Source organism: Lucilia cuprina, chromosome 3, assembly GCF_022045245.1.
Source record: "Lucilia cuprina isolate Lc7/37 chromosome 3, ASM2204524v1, whole genome shotgun sequence".
In the NCBI taxonomy this organism is placed as follows: domain Eukaryota; kingdom Metazoa; phylum Arthropoda; class Insecta; order Diptera; family Calliphoridae; genus Lucilia; species Lucilia cuprina.
In genome coordinates this window covers 47,461,711-47,484,522 of record NC_060951.1, presented here as the reverse complement: position 1 = coordinate 47,484,522, position 22,812 = coordinate 47,461,711, and the positions used below count along the sequence as shown (strand labels likewise).

At 24.2% G+C, this 22,812-nt stretch overlaps 1 protein-coding gene and 1 long non-coding RNA gene across 2 annotated transcripts in view; one reads left to right on the top strand and one right to left on the bottom strand.

The window, feature by feature from the left end:
• The window catches only part of LOC124418810, an 84,546-nt gene that overhangs the window by 4,825 nt on the left and 56,909 nt on the right, over positions 1–22,812 (bottom strand). The window lies entirely within an intron of this gene.
• The window catches only part of LOC111686774 (chitin deacetylase 1), a 63,112-nt gene that overhangs the window by 3,640 nt on the left and 36,660 nt on the right, over positions 1–22,812 (top strand). The window contains exons 2-3 of the mRNA XM_023449160.2: positions 15,392–15,474; positions 17,870–17,981. Of these exons, the coding sequence (XP_023304928.2) occupies positions 15,392–15,474; positions 17,870–17,981 (195 nt within the window). The remainder of the gene's footprint in view (positions 1–15,391; positions 15,475–17,869; positions 17,982–22,812) is intronic.

Sequence of the window (22,812 nt, the reverse complement as noted above, 5' to 3'; positions counted from 1 at the left end):
TAAACATAAAGTACTATTTATCCAAGAAAAAAACTTTTTTTGTACTCTCTATTTTACTTCCCTGACTAGTAATAGTTTTCATAATATACATGTCAAGAGCGTCATTGGAAGTTCGTATTCATATTCGTTTATGAAGTGGCAGCTCATTTGTTTTATGTGAAATATATGCAATTTTTTTCATCTTTATTTTTATACTTTTAGCTCTTCTGTAAATTCATAATATTTTAATATCTTTTGACATTTTGCCGGGATTTTTTTTGACATTAAACATTTTTTAATGTCTCAATATGATGTGAGTGTATGCTTATGAATTCGTGTTAGTGAGAAACTGCATATAGTCTTGCAGTTAACGAGCGAGGAGTTTTTTTATTTAATAATTAAGTCATTAATAGAAGCATTTAATTTAAAAAGATAATGCTCAATTTTAAGAAAATTAACTAAATGAAATATGTAAATTAATAAAAGCTTTAAAACTTAAAAATAATATAGATTTATAAACCTGACTCTTTATTTCTTAATTAAAAAATTTTCCACTTCAATATCAAAGAAATTTTATTATGAATTTGTTTTTTCACAACCAGTCAATATTACATCTCTCAAAATGATGCAATTTATGTAAAATGTTAAAACTTACATTACAACTACAAGTAACATTTACAAATTTAGTTAATGTCGAATGAAAAATCAACAGCAGACATTTTTCATTCACATCACCTTTAAATAATTGTGTCACTAAACATTTTGCCGGAGTAGGTAGCAAAACTAAATAAATGCGGATATTGGTAAACAAAAAAAATAAACTATAGAAAAAAATCACTTGATCAGCAATAGCATTGGCTTTATCATCACTACTCACCGTCAAAGTGTTATGACAAATAGTAATTATGAAAATATGGCACACCCGTCCGTCCATCATACCGCTAAGCAAAAAAAAATCCTTTACAAGAAACAAGTTTATTTTACTACATTAAAGAGTTTGAGTCAATGTGAGGTTTAAATTTCTGGTTGTTGGTTAACAACAAGTTTACTCAGTTGGATTTGCTTTTAAATAACATTTTGTTAAATTTTCCTATAATTTTATATTATAGATTTGAAAATTTCCATTCGAGACTTCTATTTTCATGATTTGTTCGGAATAACAAAAAATCAAGCTTTTCTCAAATATTTGGAAGCAAGTTCCCTACATTTTCAATAAAATTTTAACTTATTTCCCAATTACTAAGTGATAACAAATATTTATATAAACCGGTTACTTAAAGAGCTCAAAGTAAATGAGTTATGTTAATAAATATAATCGAAATCATAAAACTTCTCTTATATATAAGCGCATCAATATTAACAAACAAAATTTTTAGCAAATATCGACAGCAGTAGCATCTCACAGCATGACCTCCATGACAATTAATTTTAAGGCATTTCATTGACAAAAAAATGTTAATATTATTTAAACATATATTATGTAAATTTGATTAAAAATAAGAAAAAAAAAGCAGTAACAATTCGTAATCATCAAAATTAAAAAAATGGAAAAAATTAATTAACATCAAATGCGAGGGCAAGTCAATAAGTTGCTAAGTAATTAAAGATAAATATTTGACAAGTTTTATTATACATAATTTTCAATTTAAAAAATATTTTTCATAAAAAATTTTAGATACATTTTCTTATCATGGCAATTGTTTGATACATTATCTTGTTATAAAAAATCTTCGGTATTTTTTTTTCATAAGTTTTATTTTGGATAAATTTACACACATTTTGTTAAATTTTATCTTTAAAGAAATATTTCAATAAATTTTCTCTTTAAAGAAAAATTTCGGTAAAATTACTTTTTAAGGAAAATTTTTATAAATTTTCTCTTTAAAGAAACATTTCGAGTTTTCTACTAAAAGGAACATTTTAATAAATTTTTCATTAAATAAAATTTTCGATAAAATTTCTCTTTAATGAAACATTTCCGTAAATTTTCTCTTTAAAGAAATATTTTGATAAATTTTGTTTTTAAATATTTTAATAAATTTTCTATTTAAAGAAACATTTTTGTAATTTTTATATTTAAAGAAACATTTCAATAAATTTTATCTTTAAAGAAAATTTTCAGTCAATTTTCTTTTAAAATAAAAATTTTGGCAATATATTTTTTATAGGAAATCTTTTGATAAATTTTCTCTCTAAAGAAAAATGTTGATAAGTTTTCTATTTAAAGAAAAATTTTAATAAATTTGCTCTTTAAACAAAAATTTTCGAAAAATGTTCTCTTTAAATAAAAATGCAATTAAATTTTTCTTTAAATAAACATTTTGATAAATTTTCTTTTTAAATAAACATTTTCTTAAGTTTTCTCTTTAAAGTAGCATTTCGATAAATTTACTATTTCAATTAAAATTTCGTTAAATTTTTAATTCGAAGAAAATTTTCTCTCACGTTTACAGGACCCTGGTGTCCAAGATTTTTTTAATTTTTCTCGGTTTAGAGTGTTTTTTGAGTTTACAGCTACAGTAAATAGTTATTTGCAAAGAAAAATACTTTATTTTTTAGAATTTGATGTCAGTACACGCTAAAAAGGATAATATCCTGCGATATCTTTAGAAGACTCTTTTTCCTTTTTTCCCTTTTAGATCAAAATTAAATAAAAAATTGTTATATGTTATTTTATTTTTTTTTTTGGATTAATTTTACAAAATATCTCTTTAATTAAAATATCCAATAAGTTTAAGTTTTATACTGATAAAACCTGTCAATTCACGAGTTTCCCATATTTCATTCAAATTTGTTCAAACATTATCATGACCTTAATTTTATGCAATTCTAGCGAAAAAAAAAACTTGATTGATTAAAACAAAATTTTCTCATTAAACTTTTTTAATTTAAACATTTCTCAATAAACTTACTGAAAAGACTTATTATGATAACCTCGTTCAACCGAAAAAAATGGTTGATTAAAATTTAAAATTAAAAAGCAAAACAGAAAAAACCAGACATCCAGCTTTAAAAAAGCACAACTTCATGGTCAATGTCTGAAACTGACAACTAAAGAAATTTTTTGCAAAAAAAAATGGACAAAAACATATCATATGGTTTAACTAAAAAAAAACAAAAAATTCCCCCCAAAAAAATTGACAGCATGGCTTAAAAATACAAAAATATTATTTTAAAATGAATATTTTTATAAACTTTTATGCAATCGTCAAGTAAATAATAAATTCCACAAACTAACATGTGAAGCGTAAGTGTTTATAGTGACTGCACTTTTATTTTTATGGATTTATTTCTGGGTAATTTTTCCCCCTTCTAGCAAAAGTTAACGAGTTATTTGGTTAAACAAATACAACAACAACTGGTTAATATACATATATATGATTTTGGTATATATTTGTTAAAGTTGTTTGTTGTTTAAACCACTTTCTTTGTCAGGGATTTTTGGATGCTGTCTTACTTACTGTAGCTGTTTTGTTTTGGCTCGTGTATTTTTATTACTTATGTTATTATCAAAGGTGATGATGTTTTTTTAAATTCCTCTTTTATTTATATTTCATTTATAACGTTACATTATTAATTATATATGTATGTTTTATAAAATGATTATGTAAAAATATTTAATATTACAAAATATTTTAAATAAAGGGTAAAACTTGTAAAGCATAAAATTAAGAAATGAAATGTAATTGATACAGACATAGTTAATTAATAAACTCTATATTTATGTCACAGAAATTTAAGCTTTTAAACAAAATTAAGAATAGTTTTCTATTACAAAAATAGTAAATTTTTAAAATAAAAGGTACTAAAGAACTTTCAACCATTTTGTTGCTATTGTCTTGGTTATAGACTATTGAATAATGTAATATAGTACGACTATTTTATATAGTCTAATCTTTTTACAAAAGTCTTGTCTATAGTCAGAACTATTGACTATAATAAGTCAATAGTCCAGACTATAGTCTAGTCTATATTTGACACCATAAACTGATCTATAGACTATAGTTTAGGCTAGAGTTCGAAATATTGTCTATTGTATAGTTGACACTATAATCTGATCTATAGTCTAGTTTAAAGTCGACTCTAGAATCTTTTTAATAGTACAGTCTAAAGGCCAGGTTGTAGTCAGACTATAGAATAGCCCATAGTATAAAGACTTGTTCATGGTCCAGATTATAGTCTTGTCTACAGTTTAGACTATAATCTCATATATAATAGAAACGATAGTTTAGGATGTAGTCTAGATTATAGACTAGTCCATAGTTGACACTATAATCTTATTTATAATCTAGTATATAGTCCAGACAAAAGTGTAGTATATGCTCAAGACTAAAGTCTAGTTTTCTATCCAGACTTTAAACAGAATCTAAGGATATAAACCAAAGTAAATTCTATAGTCCAAACTTTATTTTAAATTATAGTTGATACTATAATATAATCTATAGTGTCAACTATAATCTAGTCTATAGTTCAGACTATAGTCTAGGTTATAGTTGATACTATAATATTATAGCATAGTCCAAAGTCGATATTATAGTTAAATCAATACTCTATTTAATAGTCTAGTGTATAGTCCAGACTATAGTCAGATTATAGAATAGTCTATAGTCCAAACTATATTTTTAACACTATAATCTCATAATCGAAACTATAGTCTAAGGTATAGTCAAGACTATAGTCTAGTTTAAACTTGACACTATAATCTGGTCAATAATATAGTCTACAGTCTATAGTCCTGACTATACACTCTATACTCCATAGTAAAGAGTATTGTACAGTTCAGACCAGTAGGCCTATTCTTTGCTAAACTGAAATCTATTTGCGTTATTTATTTATTTATTTATTTATTTATTTATTTATTTATTTATTTTTTGATGCCAAAAAAGTATTAGCATTAGAGTTCTGAATTGCCTGTCCACCTCTTACTTGAACTACAAAATTGATTAAATCTATAAAATTCAATTAAACAATTAATTGATTATTTATATTGACACACACACACATGTTTATATATTGCTTGCAAGTAAATATTATTTAAATAAAAATACAATAACTATTATATTATATAAATATTTAATTTGAATTTGTTTGCATACAAACAAATATTATTTATAAATGTAAAAAAAAGGAATCTATTTATTTTAATAAATATCAATATTGTTATAAATAAATGAACATAATACACAAACACACACGTACAAAACATTTTAAATTAATGAATTATAAATTTTGATTAAATATTAAAAATATATATGAATATAAAATCCTGCAGTAGTTTTTTTCTTCTCTGTGATCAACTTTTTTTGCATGAAATGTTTATGTTTTTAATGAAAGGCTTAAAAAAATTAGTATAGTATTTTTTTTTCTATAAACATTTATATTAATTTCAATATGATAGATATAGTATTAATGCAACAACATATTGTATAAAAATTAAAAAATATATATTTATGTATAGATATCCATATAAATAATGAAATATTTTTAATCATAGTTTGTTTTTTTTACAAAACAACATTAAAATGTTACGCAGGTTTTTTACGAAAGACAACTATACTAAATAAATAACATTTCAGCACAAAATATTCATATATTAATATCCTGCATTTTTTAATTAATAAATGAAAGGGTTGCAAGAACTAAAATCTAAAGGGGAGATTTTTTTGTTGCTTTTCCCCCTATTTGTTACGATTTATAATTACATTTTTGGTGAAAACATGAAATCATTTGAATTGTATTGTTTGGTGTAATTAGTTTGAGAGCTGTTGGTAAACAGTAGACTAGTTAGTATATACAACTTTCAGAGCAGAGAAAAAGATGTCCCTTAAGTAATCAACTTTCTAGACAATTCTCTAGAAATTATTTTTTTTTTTTTTTTTGATTTTTTTATAAATTCCCTTTTTTACAACATTTTTTGTAATGTTTTATAATTTTCTTTTAAGAAATCAAAAATAAATATTTTATAGAAAATTTTTAATAAATACAAGTAGGAAAGTATAGTCGGGCATGGCCGACCATATGATACCCTACACCATAAGTATATTTTTACAATTTTTACTTTTATAAAATTTTTATTTTTTGTAAAGAAACTTTTATGTTGAATATTACCATAATTCCAAAACATTTAAGCCATTTATTGATAAAAAAACTAAAATTTCTAAATGAGGCTTTATATAGGTCAAATATGGGCCGATCCTCGGTAAATTTTGGAAAAGGATATATTTCTAAAAAACAGTTAGTTTTGTTGAGTTTCATTGCGATACAAATGGTTACAAGGCAATTTTAGACGTTTAAGTCATTTTTTGAAGGGGGGTTTGTATGGGGGCTAAGGTCAAATATAGGCCGATCCTTACGAAAATCTGCAGTATCATTTATACTTATATAAAACTTATTTGTGCCAATTTTTAGAGAGATAGCAGAATATTTGACGTAATTATAGCATAAAAAGTTCAAATCGGGAGGTACGGTTGTATTAGGGCTAGGTGAAATAATGGACCGATTTCAACCATTTTCAATAGGCTTCGTCCTTGTGCCAAAAAACATGCTTGGTCCAAACTTCATCAAATTATCTTGAAAAACATTTCGGATAAATTTTCTTTTTTATAAAAAACTTTCCATCAATTTTTCTTCTATAGAACTTTTTCGATAAATATTTTTAAGTACATTTTTATTAAATTATCTTTTGCTAGCAGAAAATGTTTGTAAAATTTTGTAAATTTTTTATAGAAAATTTTCGAAAAATTTTCTATTTCTAGAACATTTTCGATAATTGTTTTCTTTATGAAAACTTTTAATTTTCTTCTCATGAAAATTGTTGATACATTTTCCATTATAGAAAATATTCGATAATTTTTGCAAACGAGCAAGAAAGCTAATTTGAAAGCTCTTTGTTGATACACGATATTTATAAAAAATCTTTTTGAATATGTAATTTTAAATTGAGATGAGCTTGAAAGCGCTATTTTCGGATTATTATAAAAACAACAAAAACGTTTAATACCCATCCACCACTTCCCCCCTAAAAAAATCGCATAAAAATATTATTAAAATTGATTTTATGAAACAAACCAGGAATATTTATGTACATTAAAAATATAAAATCTGAAAATAATTCTTTATATTTCGATTTACAAAACCTTGTAAATGTGTATATGCATATGTTGTTGTGGTTGTATTTATAAAAATTTTATATACTCTCCCTCTCTGACACTCAATTCAATACTTTTACATAAAATAAAAATTGTACATTGATACTTTATTTACACTTTGTCCATGATCTGCTGTTTTTTTCAACATATATTTTTAAACACGTACATATATATATAAAATATATGTATGTATATTTTTTTACAATATAAGTTGTTTTTGTTTTTGTTATTATTGTATTTATTTATTATATGCATGTATGTAGTTGTTTACCATTCACAGTTAATTTTGGAAAAAATGGTTTATCGAACAAATAAAAATACAAATGCGAAAAACAGGAATATTGTATAAAAAATTAATACAACCTATATTTAATACAAAATATAAAAAACAAAATCACAAAAATAATATGTTGTGGTAAAGTGTAAAGTGATATACAGGTCGTAATTTTTTCTTCAACACTTACAGTAAAAACTATATAAAAGATAATGTTGGCAAAAAGGGACACATGACAAATTTTGACAAGATTTAAATTATCAAATGATTACCATTCACTACTTATTCTTAGCACATAAATGGTTACCGAGTAAGGACTAAGTATGAGAAAAATAAGTAAACATTCAAATATTCCCTTTTAAAATCTCTTTAACACCAGCAGCCACTGTTTGTCGTGTCTTTTTTTGTACATTTTACAAGAATAATAGATGGTGTTGTTCATTTAACAATAACAATTTTTATACAATTACATTCGCTAATTAAAATTTATTATTTTTTACAAAAAAAAAAACAAAATAACATACTTTTTAAAGAAATTTGCATTAATCGTAAAAAATCTGTAAATGTTCAAAAGCAAAACATATTGTAAAAAAGTAGTTGTTTTTTAATAAATTGTTTAACTTTTGTCCACTAAATTACGAAATGTTAAGGTTTTACAAAAATAACATAAACAACGATTTGTCAATTAAAGAAAACGTATGTAATCAAGTAAAACTATGTGATTAAATTTATATTTTTCATTGGAGTTAAAAAAAATAGATTTTAAAAAAAATTTAAAGGACATGACCATTGTCTAGTCTATGGACTGGACTATTAACTAGTCACTGTTTAAGACTACTGACATGTCTATGGACTATACTTTTGACTAGTCTTCGTACCAGACTTTTGACTAGTATCTAGACTAGACTATTGACTTATCTGTGAAATAGACTATTTACTAGTCTGGTCACCAGATTATTAACTATTGACTAGTCTATAAACTAGACTATTTACCAGTCTATAAACTAGAGTATTGACTAGTCTATAGACTAGACTATTGACTAGTCTATGAACTAGATCATTTAATGGCCTATGTACTAGTATATGAACTAGGCTATTGAATAGTCTATGGACTAGACTATCGACTAGTCTATGGACTAGACTATTTACTAGTCTATGAACTAGATTATTGACTAATCTTTGAACTGAAGTATTTACTAGTTTATAGATTGGAAAATTGACAAGTCTATGAACTAGACCATTGACTAGTCTATGGAATAGAGTATTGACTATTCTATGGACTAGACTAAGTATTGACTAGTCCATGAACAAAACTATAGACTAGTCTATGAACTAGACTATTGGCTAGTTTATGAACTAGACTATTGACTAGTCTATAGGCTAGGTTATTGTCTAGTCTATGTACTAGACTATTGACTACTCTATGTGCTAGACTATTGACCAGTCTATGAACTAGACTATTGGCTAGACTTGTTAATAGTATATGGACTACACAATTGAGTAGTCTATGGACTAGACTTTTGACTAGACTATCTCTGCTCTAGATTATTGACAAGTTTATGGACTATAGACTAGACTTTTGTCAAGCCTTGGGACTAGATTAGATAACATTACTGGCCTCTAGACTAGTTAATAGATAAGTACAAATGTATAAATACATAAATGAGAAAGCAAGAAAGGTCATAGGAAAGTCTTTTGCGGGTACCAGTTTTAAACTGAATTTTTAGTAATTAATTTCTTCAGTGATTTTTTATTATGGCAAGCGATATTAAACCTTTCCAAAATCACTTTACATTTTACTTATAAATTAAAACTTCTTAACATAATTTATTTACTAATAAATTTCATTAAAAATTTCAATCCATTATTGAATCGCTACAAAGTATAGAAACAAAATAATTTCTGATTTACAATACATTACCATAATTACCAGAACAAAAGTAAAAAAGTAGCAATAAAATTAAATTTCACACAAGAAATTAACACAAAAATAACCAGTAAATACTATACATGTAGGTAGTAATTTTCCTTCTTACAATAAATTGTATAATTCGAAGTAGAAAAAAATGCATAAAACTTTAATTGGTTTATCGCCATTTTTTACCAAAGGACACACGCCAGGATATGTAAAAGCACATATAATTTTTGGTGGGTAAATAAATATTGATACCAAAAGGAAACTGGGGGGGGCTAAAGTTTAACAATAAAGTAGTTGCTATATGAACTGAAAAAAAGAACAACAAGAACCCAAAATAAAGTACCCAACAAAAAAACAGAGGAAACATTACTGCACCAGACCAGCAGGCGCGATTAAAGCTCATAAAAATTTTGCGTTACTTGTGTTTTTATTTTACACCAAAGAATGCGTGAAATTATGCAAAAGATTGTTGTATTTATATATTTATTTTTTCGTATACATTTAATAAAATTTATGTCATTTTGTTGTTCTGTTTTTTTTTCTTTCCTTCGAAATTAAAACACTTAATACGAAATAACTTATTCGCGCTGTCGATTACGCTAAAGGAATGAAACACTACTGTGTAAAAGTGTCCGAAAATATGTGAAAGGTTTTTTTGGGGTTTTATTTGTTTTTTTAATAAATCCTGCATACATTCATTAACTTCATGCATATCTGCAATTTAACCGAACCATGCTAATATAACACTATCATACTACAACCAAACAAAAAATATTCTATGGACTGGTATATGCACAAGTCAATTGATCAGTTTATAAATCTTTTTACTACTCTACAAATTAGTCTATTGATTAGTCCATTGACTACTTTATAGACATTTCTTTTAACTCATCAACTATATCTGTTAAATCACCCAAAATCGATTAGGGTAGAAGGGAGATCATTCGCCATAGGGGCTCATACGTAAAACCTGAATAACTGGGAAACCGAGTAATCGATTTTACTTATCACGTTATCAAATTTTGTTTTCGTTTATGGAATGTCAATAGTGTGAACAATAAGAGATTAACGTTTTTTCGATATCATATTTTAAAGCATAATTTACGGCGTGGGAGGGATTGTATCGCTGTGTTTATAATATATTTATTAAGATAACTTAGGAAAGATTAAAACGGATAAAACTAAACCCAACACATCTTAGTATACGAATCAAGAAAAAAATTGAGAATATGTATTGTGGATTTAATTCGAGAAGGCCTCAAAAAAAGTGTCGTATGTTCCCCCTTCCACCTATGACTATTAAATCATCTAAAATCTCTTAGCAGCTTTATCGATTTGTATATGAACTAGTATATGAAAAGAAACTTCTTTCTAGTCTATTAGATTTTTAATGAAGACAGTACGATAGCTAAAAAAAATGTGGAACAGATTAAAAAACTTTTCAAAGGTTAAACATAAAATACCTACAAATATTTTTGTAGTGTATATTGCCCATAAAAATCTGAATCTCTCATAAATATACAATAAAAAGAATTCACAACATTTAAGAAATTTATTATTTTAAACGATATATGAACATTTTAAAAATAACGTAAATTAAAAATATATCGAATAGCAAATAATAATTGGTAACTCTGCGGCTGTTAAAAAAGAACAATTGACAAAATATGAAAAAGATTTATTTTCATTATTTGCAATGCACATTAATTTTGTTTAAAAGGCCTAACGCCTAAGGAACAAGTTCTACATATGAAGAATTATATAATTTTTGTTAATTTCAACTTTCATTGATTATTTACATTAAATCATTGTGTTATTGTTAAAAAAAAAAAAGAATTATAATTTTTTTTAATTTAATTGTGTTCCACTTCATATACAAATTTGCATTTAATTACATTATAAAATCTGTAAACACAAATATAATTTAAACAAATTATGCATGTGTTAAGCCAACAAATACAAACGAAGCAGTGTTATAAAGGAATTGAAGAAAACAAATATTTTGGAATTATAAAGTTAAAACTATAAACTTTTCAAATATTTATTTTTAGGGGTTTCTCAAACCTAACTAAATGATTAAATTTCATATTTCGATTTGAAACAAAGAGGGGCAAAGGTTTCTCATGCTCAAAACATAAACATTTGTTTTGAGAGTATTATTTCTTATTTGTATTCGCTTTGAGAACAGAGAGAATGCTAGTTTATAACTAAAAACTGGTTCAATAGGTTTTTATTTTTTACCTCTAGAAAAGTTATCGGCTGTTATCTTGGCTTCACATAAACTAGTTAAATTGCAGGAAAATTCTTAATATTGTTTTAATTCCTTTAAATTATTTTATCAATTTAATTAATTGGCTAGATTTTTTCGGGGAAAATGTTTTAACGTTACAAACACTGAATAATTTACACATGCCTGAATAAATTATTTGATTTTCAAGCAAAACGAAAAAATCAGAATTCTATTCCGCTGTGACGAAACTTATACACTCTTTACTAAATATGTGTTAGAAAACCGCTTTTATAGAGTTTACTCTATGGAACTACTGAAAGGGGCTGTGCAAGTGATAAATTTAAAACAGGCTTCTCAAACGAGCGGTGTTATTTTTTTATTCGAAATTCACTACATTTGAAGTCATTCTCAGAAAGTTATTTTTATGCTATTCATGCATTTATCAATCAACTTTAAAATAAAATTGTTTAATTTCAAAAATTTTATTAAAAACAAGTAGGAAAGTATAGTCGGGCCTGGCCGACCATATAATACCCTACACCATGAGTATATTTTTAAAATTTTTACTTTTTATAAAATTTTTATTTTTTGTAAAGAAACTTTTATGTTGAATATTACCATAATGCCAAAATATTTAAGCCATTTATTGATAAAAAACTAAAATTTCTAAATAAGGCTTTATATATAGTCAAATATGGGCCGATCCTCGGTAAATTTGGGAAAAGGATATATTTCTAAATAACAGTTAGTTTTGTTGAGTTTCATTGCGATACAAATGGTTACAAGTCAATTTTAGACGTTTAAGTCATTTTTTGAAGGGGGGTTTGTATGGGGGCTAGGGTCAAATATAGGCCGATCCTTACGAAAATCTGCAGTATCATTTATACTTATACAAAACTTATTTGTGCCAATTTTTAGAGAGATAGCAGAATATTTGACGTAATTATAGCATAAAAAGTTCAAATCGGGAGGTACGGTTGTATGGGGACTAGATGAAATAATGGACCGATTTCAACCATTTTCAATAGGCTTCGTCCTTGTGCCAAAAAACATGCTTGGTCCAAATTTCATCAAATTATCTTGGAAATTGCGGCCTGTACCTTGCGCACAAGGTTTACATGGACAGCCAGCCAGCCGGACAGACGGACGGACGGACGGACATGTCTTAATCGACTCAAAAAATGATTCTGAATCGATCGGTATACTTTAAGGTGGGTATTGGACCAATATTTTTGTATGTTACAAACATCAGCACAAACGTATAATACCCTCCCCACTATAGTGGTGTAGGGTATAAAAATTATACCTTGAATTTTAAACAAAATTGGATTCTTTTTGCTTCTTTGGAAGTCAATGAACATCACTTCCAAAGAAGATTAACAAATTCACTTAGTGCTACTTTCGAATTATATATTATACGTTTGGAAGCACTTCGTTTTATTTTTGCTTGGTATATCACTGTGGATGTTTTATGGAGCAGATAATTATATTGTAAAAATTACAAACAAAAAGACAAACTTATACCCTTCTCGCTAAAGTGAAGGGTATAAAAATTGGGAAAAGCACAATCAACTATTGTGATTATTAAATCAATATATGAGCAATAAAAAAATATTTAAATAATTATTAAATATTATAATGCAATTAATATTGATATACATATTTACACATATAAATATGTTTATTAGGGTTTTAATCAAAATTAGGCCAAATAACTACGTAGTATGTTCTTATATTGAAAACATTTTTCTCGGATTCTCGGAGTAATAAATCGCTATTTCTTCGAATAAATATCGTGGATCAAACGCTTGTTTATATTGAAAATTTCCGATTTTGTATTAAAAATTTTAAATTCTCTATAAAATAAATATCGAAAACTTTAAAGCAATTGCTGCTATAATTTTTATTATCGCTCGGTAATAAGAGTTCTTTTCTACGTGCTCTTTTATGTACTTTGTGAAATGGAAAGAGCTGATTTAAAATCTTCAAAAATTTTATAAAATTTATAAACCTAATGTTTAAATATTGTTTTATTCAAATTAATTTTGTAAAAATATTATTAAATAAATATTAGCATGGAGTTTTTTAAATTAAAGGAGATAGAAAAAAGGGCCTTTGTATTAAAGCTAATTAGGTAACAAATACTTTGTAAAATATTCTTTAACGAATGCATGGTCATGACTGCTAACTACATTTTGCATTACTAGTAAGTAGCTTAGTAATGCTAAGATGTTAAATTTTTGTTTATTTAACGTTTGTTTGGCCTTTAATTTGTAATATCCTGTGTTATATAAAATTCAAATGTTACCTGCATTTTATGCTTTTATTAACAAATAAATATTTATAGAGATTAGGCTAAATACTATTTATATAAAAATGTTTTTTTTTTAAATCATAATTTTCTATGAATATTAAATACAAAAATTATGTATGTATTATTAATTTAAAATTCAAACAAACAGTTTAGTTTTCTATTTAGTTATTTTAAATAATTAAATTTTCCCATACTCTTACTAGTTAAGTTTTTGCAGTAAATACCTAGAATATTTAGACAAAATAGTAATAAAAAAAGTATAAATTAATAAAAAGAGTTTTGTTTCTTTTTTTGATATATTTTATAAGCCTAGAGGTCATAAAACATAACTTTAGTTTTTATTAACAAAAATTTCATAGATGTATAAAATAATTTTAACTTTTTTATTTTTCTATGGCAAAAACACATGTAGACTTCTGGTTTTTATTATTTCTAATTCTAGGAAAAAATGTTAAATTGTGTGTACTTTCTTTTAAATATCATCTAGAGGTAACTTTTTATAAAAAATATTTTTATAAAAGTTTACGAATACACTGGCAAAAATTCCAGAGCAAATATTTAAGGCAAGCGACTATATGAAGTTTCGATTTAATGTTATTACCCAACACTACGAAAGTGGTGAGGGTATATTGGGTTATATAAAACAACATAGAATTGTTTTCTGAATCTATTAAGAAATGTCCGTCCGTCTGGCAAAATTCCCAAAAAAAAATCGTCCCTCATTAAACTTTTGCTTCCATACATAGTCCCCTTCAAAAAATGTCTTTAATGTCCAAAATTCACTCAAACAAACTACCATAACATTCTAATACTTTCTAAACCAAAAACTTCTTTCAGTGTAGCTTCAAATAAAAAAGCTACATTGTATAAAAAATTGTATTTAGTTATAGCATAAATGAGTAAATGCAGTTTTCCTTTTCAGTTTTTTTTTGCTATAAAAATTGCAACTTGTAGTTAAAAAGTAACTAATATTACATTCATTCTATAGTATAATAACAGTATAAAAGCCTGCATGTCTGTATAAAGTGAATGAATGTAATTTAGGAAACAAAAGCAAACAGACTTTAGTTTTTTTAATATTCTCAAGGCTATAAAAAGAAAAAAATATTACAAAACTTAATTCTATACATGTTGGTTTTTAAAACGACATACAAAATACGACCGACGCATGCTTTCATTATATGTATGAAAAAAAATTTAAAAACTTTAGCCCCCTTTTAACATAACAGGAAATAAATACATGAAAAGTACATACGTTTTACTTTGTTAAAGGCAAGTTTCTCTTATTTTTTTCAAGTAAGTACTTATTTTGTAATAAAAAAGAAATTGTAAGAAAAGTTTTTATTTTTCTGTAACATTTGAAAGTTGTAGTTAAATAAAATGATTTAAGTTGTATGAATGTAAATTATAAAAGAACAATGTTAAACAATTTATTTTTAATTACTACTATTTAAAAGCTTTTCGTATATGAGTTTTAAAATGTTATTTTATAATATTTGTTAAAAATATTAATTTTATAAAATTATAGCACAAAAGGAAGAATTCCAATGTCCTTCACAAGTTGCAAATGGCAATTATGCAGATCCTGTTACTTGTCGTCGTTTCTATCAGGTAAGTGATGAGAAAATAAACAAAAAAAGTTAAAAACTTATTATTTTGTAATTTTTTTTCTATTTATTAAAAATTTTACCAAAATCTCTATTTTTACAGAACATTTCTATATTTTTTATATAAAAAATTTGATAAATTATCTTTAATATAGAAACTGTTTTCAAAACGTCTATTATTTATAGCCATTTTTTTATAAAAAAATATATATAAATTTTTCTACAAATTTAAATTTTTATTGATTTTTTTTATTGTTTTAAAAAGTTTAATTATTATTTTCATTTCTTCAAAGACAATTATTACTGTTATATATATAATATATGATAATTTCTCTTTACTATAAAAAAACTGTTTTGAAAATTTCTTAATTTTCTAGTATTTAATAGAAAATTTTCTAAGAATGTTCCTTTTTTGGAAAATTCTCTAAAAATTTTATATTTTTATTGAAAATTCCTTAAAATTTTATAATTTTGTACAAAATTCTATAAAATTTTATTTTTTTACAAAAGATTTATATTTTTAGAAAAAATCTTTAAAAAATTTTCATTTTTAAAATTTTACTTTATAAAGAAATTTCTTAAAATTTTTCTTTTATAAAAAAAATTATCAAAAATATATTTTCTTATAGAAAATTCTTTATTAATTTCCCTTTTTATAGGAAATTACCCAAAAAAGTTTATAAAATATCCTTAAAAATTAGTATTTTATAGTATTTAATAGAAGTTTTTGTAAAAATGTTCCTTTTTTAGATAATTCTCTAAAAATTTTATATATTTATTGAAAATTCCTTAAAATTCTCAAAATTTTCCTTTTATAAAAAATCTTCTTATAGAAAATTTTTTATTGATTCCTCTTTTTATAGACAATTCTCCAAAAGAAGGTTATAAAATATTCTTAAAAGTTTTATTTTTTGTAAATAATGCTCCAAAAACTTTTATTCTGTTCACAAAATAAATAATTTTTCATTAAAAATTACTCATATGATATGAAATTTTCAAACCTTCTTTTTTTTATAAAAAAATCTCAAAAAATATTTTTCTCTTTACAGAAAATTATTTAAAAATTACTCTTCTATTAAGAAACCTCTTTAAAAATTACGTCTTTCATAGGAAACTCTGTTAGTTATATTTTTATAAAATTTTTTTTAAATGTCCTTTTTTATAGGATATTTACTATACCTAGTGCGCTTTGCTCAGAAACAAACTGTCCGATTTTTGAAGATTTTAACTATTACAGTTTCCCATATATATATATATATAATATATATATATATATATATAATATATATATATATATATATATATATATAATATATATATATATATATATATATTATATATATATATATATATATATATATATATAATATATATATATATATACTTATATATACTTATATATATATATATATATAATATATATATATATATATAATATATATATATATATATATATATATATATATATATATATTTGTATTTGATTAACATGATAGGTTCCAAGCCTTCTATTGAAAAGTGTTCATATGGATAAACAACATTTTTGTACACAATTTTTAAATTTAAATTCTAAAAGATTCTCAGATAAATAAGGTTTCAAGCTAGTTCCCCTCTTTTTGTCAAAACAAATTTTAGGACTAGATATTTTCTAAGATACAATAATTGAAAAGAGTGAGGTGCCACGCCCACTGTTTATATGCTGTTCATTTTATCAACATGTGTTTAAATGAACGCCCGAGTTGATCATACAAAGTTTGACTGCTGTTGCAGTTTCTGAGATATGCGACTTTTAATACTTATAATAAGTATTAAAAGTCCCATATCTCCAAAACTGCAACAGCAGTCAAACTTTGTAATTTTTAAAGAAGTTTAAATAATTCTCGAAATAATTCTTTTGCTGCAAAATTGTATTAATTCAATGTATCCAAATTCGAAAATATTTCTTTTTTATAAAATATATTCTGTAATTTCCCTTTTTTATCGAAAAGTTTTAAACATTTCTCCTTTTATAGAAAATTGTCTAATAATTTTTCGTGTTGGTTTTCTTAGAGAAAATGTTTTCTTATAATTTTATGGAAAACTCTTCTATTTTAAAATATTTACTTTTATAGAAATATTTCCTTTAAAAATATATATATAAATTTCCAAAAATATTTTTTTACTTAATAACCCTAATTTAAATTTTAATACAAGTGAATAAAATTAAATAAATATTTTCTTTTTAAATTTTCTAAACTTCTCTTTTTACAAAACACACAAGATCTTCTTGAAAATAAAATTGGTTGAAAAATAATTTTTTGTATAAAAGAATATTGCAAAAGGTTTCTATAGATAATTTAACGCATGTTTGTTTTATTCAAACTAATTACAAGTATATCTTTTTGTCTCTTTTCTTCTAGTGTGTTGATGGTTACCCCTACCTAAATCGTTGTCCCTCTGGTCTATACTTTGATGATTTACAGAAATACTGCACCTTCAAAGATGAAGCCAAATGTGGACCATTAGCAACAAGTAAGTTTTAAATAAATAAATTTGTATTAAAGGTTTTATTTAAAAAATATTAAACGAAGAAAATAAGCAAGTTTACAAATTAATAAAAGTTGCTATATACGCAATATAATACTGTCCACAACAGAAGGGTATGCTATTATATGTTCAACAAGAAATATATGAAATATTTAATATAACATGCAACTAAACATGTTAGATGATACAAACTTTTGAAAACAAATTTAAAAATAATAAAATACTTGTATTTGAAACCAGTAGTATGTGTATATGTAGTAATGCGAAAGTCCTGGCACTTTTATTTAAAACCCATCCACATAAAAATATGGTTAGACCACATAAACCAAATACATAGAAAATAGAAATTCTTACATATTTAGATCTAAGGATATTTGTTTTTTTATTGTATATTAAATACTTAATGCAACAATAATTTGAAACCCTATAGAATACGTGTGTTAGAGGTAAAACAGGTATAAAAAGAAATTACAAAGATGAAGGAGTAAATGTAAAGATATTCATATAGAATAAGTAATATATAATGTCTATAGGTTTTAAGGTAAAGGTTTTATGGCATACAGGATTTTAAGGAGAGCAAATGTATAAAGAATAAACATTAGGGTGATATGAATTTAAAGAAAAAATTTTATATTTTAAAGAAACTTAAATAATACTGTACTATGGGTCAGAAAATATTCAATATACTCTCCCTCTCTATCTTAAAACAAACTTAAAACTACAATAGAACCTTTCTCTTTTTCTCTTTATAAGTAATTATCAAAATTTTCACTTTTTTACAGAAAAATTTCGAAATCTTTAATTTTGAATAGAAAATTTTTAAAACATTTCTTTGTCGTGGGAAATTTTCGAAACACAAAATTATAGAAAATATTCCAAAACATTTCTCATTTTACTTTTATAGAAAATAAATGCTCCTATGGAAGGTAAACGTTCTAATCTATCAGACTAGACCAAGAGGTCATGGATTTAATCTAAATATAAATATACACACACCCATCGTGCAATTCAAGAAATAAAAAGCATTAAAAGACAAATTGAACTGCAAGGCCAACTAATGCATTTTGCAAATATGTAGACTAAGGCAAATATACAAACACATACTAAAAAAAACACAAGTAAATACAGACACATACAAATAAATATATACATTTTAAATTCATATAAATATCGATTGTTAAAATAAAAGGAAATACTACTCATACATTTTAACTAGATCTTAGCATCTACTAATGCACACACACACACAACTCATATAAACTGGACGAATATACACACATATAGAAGTTTCTTTTTTAAAATGTATGCAAGTGAATTGTATATAAAAAGCAGAAGGATGTTAGAGATTAGGAAGCAATTTCCAACAAATGTCGCATAATTCATTTATGGGACATGCCTTAATATACAAAGCACAAAAAGGATTCAAAACAAAAATAGACTATAAATGAAAAAAGAAATAAAAGCAACAGCAAACCTTGCAGTTGTACTATATTTAAAAAAATCTTTAATATTTTTCTAAGTAAATGATATAAAATACTTGCATACACTTTCTAACTCTGCCTTAACGTTATCCTCTCTTGAAAAAAAGCTAAACCTTACAATACATTGCATATTTTTTCTAACAACTTTCCTAGAGGATATATGTAAAATGTTAAAAAAAATGTTTGTTTTTTTTATTTTCTACCTTAAAAAAGAAAGCACAATCTTTATCATCATTTAATCCTTACTGTCTATATGCGCTTCATTTTAGAGAAATAAAAGTGTTCAAGCATAAATAAAACAGGAAATAGAGCATATTTTAAACCAACAGACAAAAGCCGGAAGTATACACTAATACAGTCATACACACTCACATGCTTTGTTTCAAAGGTAATGATAGCAAAAATAAAAGTCAAGTTTTATTGGAAATAAAAAAATATATATATATAAAAACATTTTAACAAATCAGCAAAAAATGGAAAAGAGTTTTTGTTTAAAAAATAATTTGATGCAGTATTTTAGAAAAATTTTCAAAAATTAAAAGGATTTATTTGTTGTTTAGAAACTTATGAAAGAAAAGAATGGATTCTAAAAAAAAACAATAAACTTTTGAAAATGTATTTACATTACAGAACATTTTTTGAAAATTATTTTTTTATAAACTTGTTTCTGAAATTTTTAATTTTTTGTTTTATAAAAACTGTTAGTTACTTAGTTAGTTAGTTAGTTAGTTAGTTAGTTAGTTAGTTAGTAAGTTAGTTAGCTAGTTAGTTAGTTAGTTATTTAGTTAGTTAGTTAGTTAGTTAGTTTGAAAGGAGGATGTAGATATGTATATACATCAAATCCGAAGTATATAATATTAAAAAAAATCTCCTTCTTACAAGGAATCTTATAAAAATGTCTCTTATTTTAGAACTTTTACAATAATTTCTCTTATGATAGAAAAATTTTAAAAAAATGAAAAATGTTAAATTTTTTGTAGAAAATTAAAAAATATATATTTTGATAGCAAAATATTCAAAAGTTTTTTCTTCTAATAGTCAAATTAATAAAAAAAAATCTTATAGAATATTTTCAAAAAACGTCTCATCTTATAGACAATTTTTCAAAAACATCTCTTCTAATAGAAAATTATAAATTATGATCCTTACGAGAATTTACTTTCAAAGAAAGTATTAATTTCCACTTCTTGCTTTACAAAATTGTTCAAAAATGTATTTCCCTTTTCTTCCTCAGCTTTTTATTTTATTGTTTAAACCGTCGAACACCTTTAATAATAAATTGCATTTCTTTTTCTAAACAAAAACTCATCAATTACATTTTTCAATGTCATAAAAAAAGCTTTGCAAAGAAATCTTCTTAAAATCCTAAAACTTAAATTCTCTGCCATAACTTCAATATTTAAAATAAAAAAAAAACATTTATTTTCAACTTTAAATGACAAACTTTTTAGTAAACATTTGTTACAAAGTAAACCTAGAACAAAAAAACAACGACAAAATCTTAGTCCTGCTTTTAACTCTCAATAAACCACAGAAGAAGACTTTAATAACTTTAACGAAGGGAAAAAGTTTTCCTATAAAATTCGATATAATTTGTCAAGTTTATAGCATTCAACTGTCACACAAGTTGCATTACAAAATGATGAACTGTTTGCAGGAAGATGCCACAATAAAGTTTTTGATCAAGGAAAAGGCAGAAAAAAAACTAAAAATAATAATAAAAAAGATTTTTTTAGGTTTTTTTTGTTCTATTAAAAACCAAACACTAGTAATTTAAAGAAAAGTGCAATTTATATTAAAGTTTAGAATAAAGATAATACACAAATTTTAGAGACAACTTTAAAATACTAGTAATCTTTTAGTTTAAAATAATAATTGGAAATTGAAAATACTTTTATCTTGAGCTGTATCAGGTGATAATCATAATATTTCGAGAATGTTCCATGAACTTTACTTAAGTTTGTTAAATGATTTTATGCTTTGAATAATTCTGTATCTATGACCATTGATAATATTTAAGCCTAAAAGTGTACAACGCATTTGACAGATAAAAGAAATTCCTGGAATATTCTTGAAAAAAATTAAATACCATAATATTGTTTAAAAATAAGCATTACACCATGTTTATTTTAAATTCAATTCAAAATTGCAATTTATTTTATCTTTAAAAAAGTAGTCTCTTATTACATATGTATATATGTATTTTACTTTTTAAATTTTAAACAATTTGTTGATTGTTAGATTGAAAAAAATCCTTAAAAAAACAACAATATTTTAATTATCCTTTCAAGCAGCCACAACAAACAGAGAATGAAATATTTTTACTTTCACAAAAGAATTTCCATTGAGTAAATTTTCTAAAATGCATAATATTTGTGGAAAATTTTCTTAAAAACTAAAATGTTACATTTAAAGATATGTAAATCTTTACAAACATGATATTGTTCTATGGAAAAACTATTGCTAATTTTCTTGAACAAAAATATTAAATAAGAAAATATATAATAACAATAAAGTGAAAATAGAAATAACAAGAGAATATTGTTTTGAAATATTTCAAGAATTATTTAATATTTATTTACTTTAAAAATACAAATGTGTGAATATTAGGGTAAATTTTTAATCAGCAATAGGTTTAGATTAAACTTCGATGCATCATTTTACAAAAATTAAAATAATTTAACTGTTTTAAAAAGTTTAAAAATTGAGAACAAATGTTATAAAAATCTTTTCATAGAACATTTAAAGAAATTCTCTTTTTATAGTGAACTTTGGAAATTTTATTTTTTTTATAGAATATTTTCGACAAATTCTCCTCTTATAGAGTGGCCTGCGGTGGATTAATGGTTGGGGTTCTAGTCTGGTAGACCGGTCGTTGTGGGTTCGATTTCCACTTGAGGTACTTGTTAAGGAGCGCACAACAGGCTCGAAAGAGGCCTAGGTGTATTTTTTTAGATTTTAAACTTTTTCTTTTTATTAAAATTTTTCTAAAATGGTTTTTTATTAAAAACTTAAAAAAATAACAAAAATTTTTCTATAACAGGGAAAATGTATGTTATTATAGAAATTAATTTCAAAAATGTATATTCTTTCAGATTTTATTTAAAATAATTTATTTATTTATTATTTTATACAAAATTTTGTAAAATGTCTTCTTATACCAAATTTTCTAAAAAGTTTTATTATAGAAAATTTTCTAAAAATTTTTGTTATAGAAAATTTTTCAAAAATTTTTGTTACAGAAAATTTTCCAAAAATTCTATATGAAAATTTTTCTTTCTATTAAAAAATTTTCTTCTTATAGAATATATTCTGAAAATGTCTTTCATATAGAA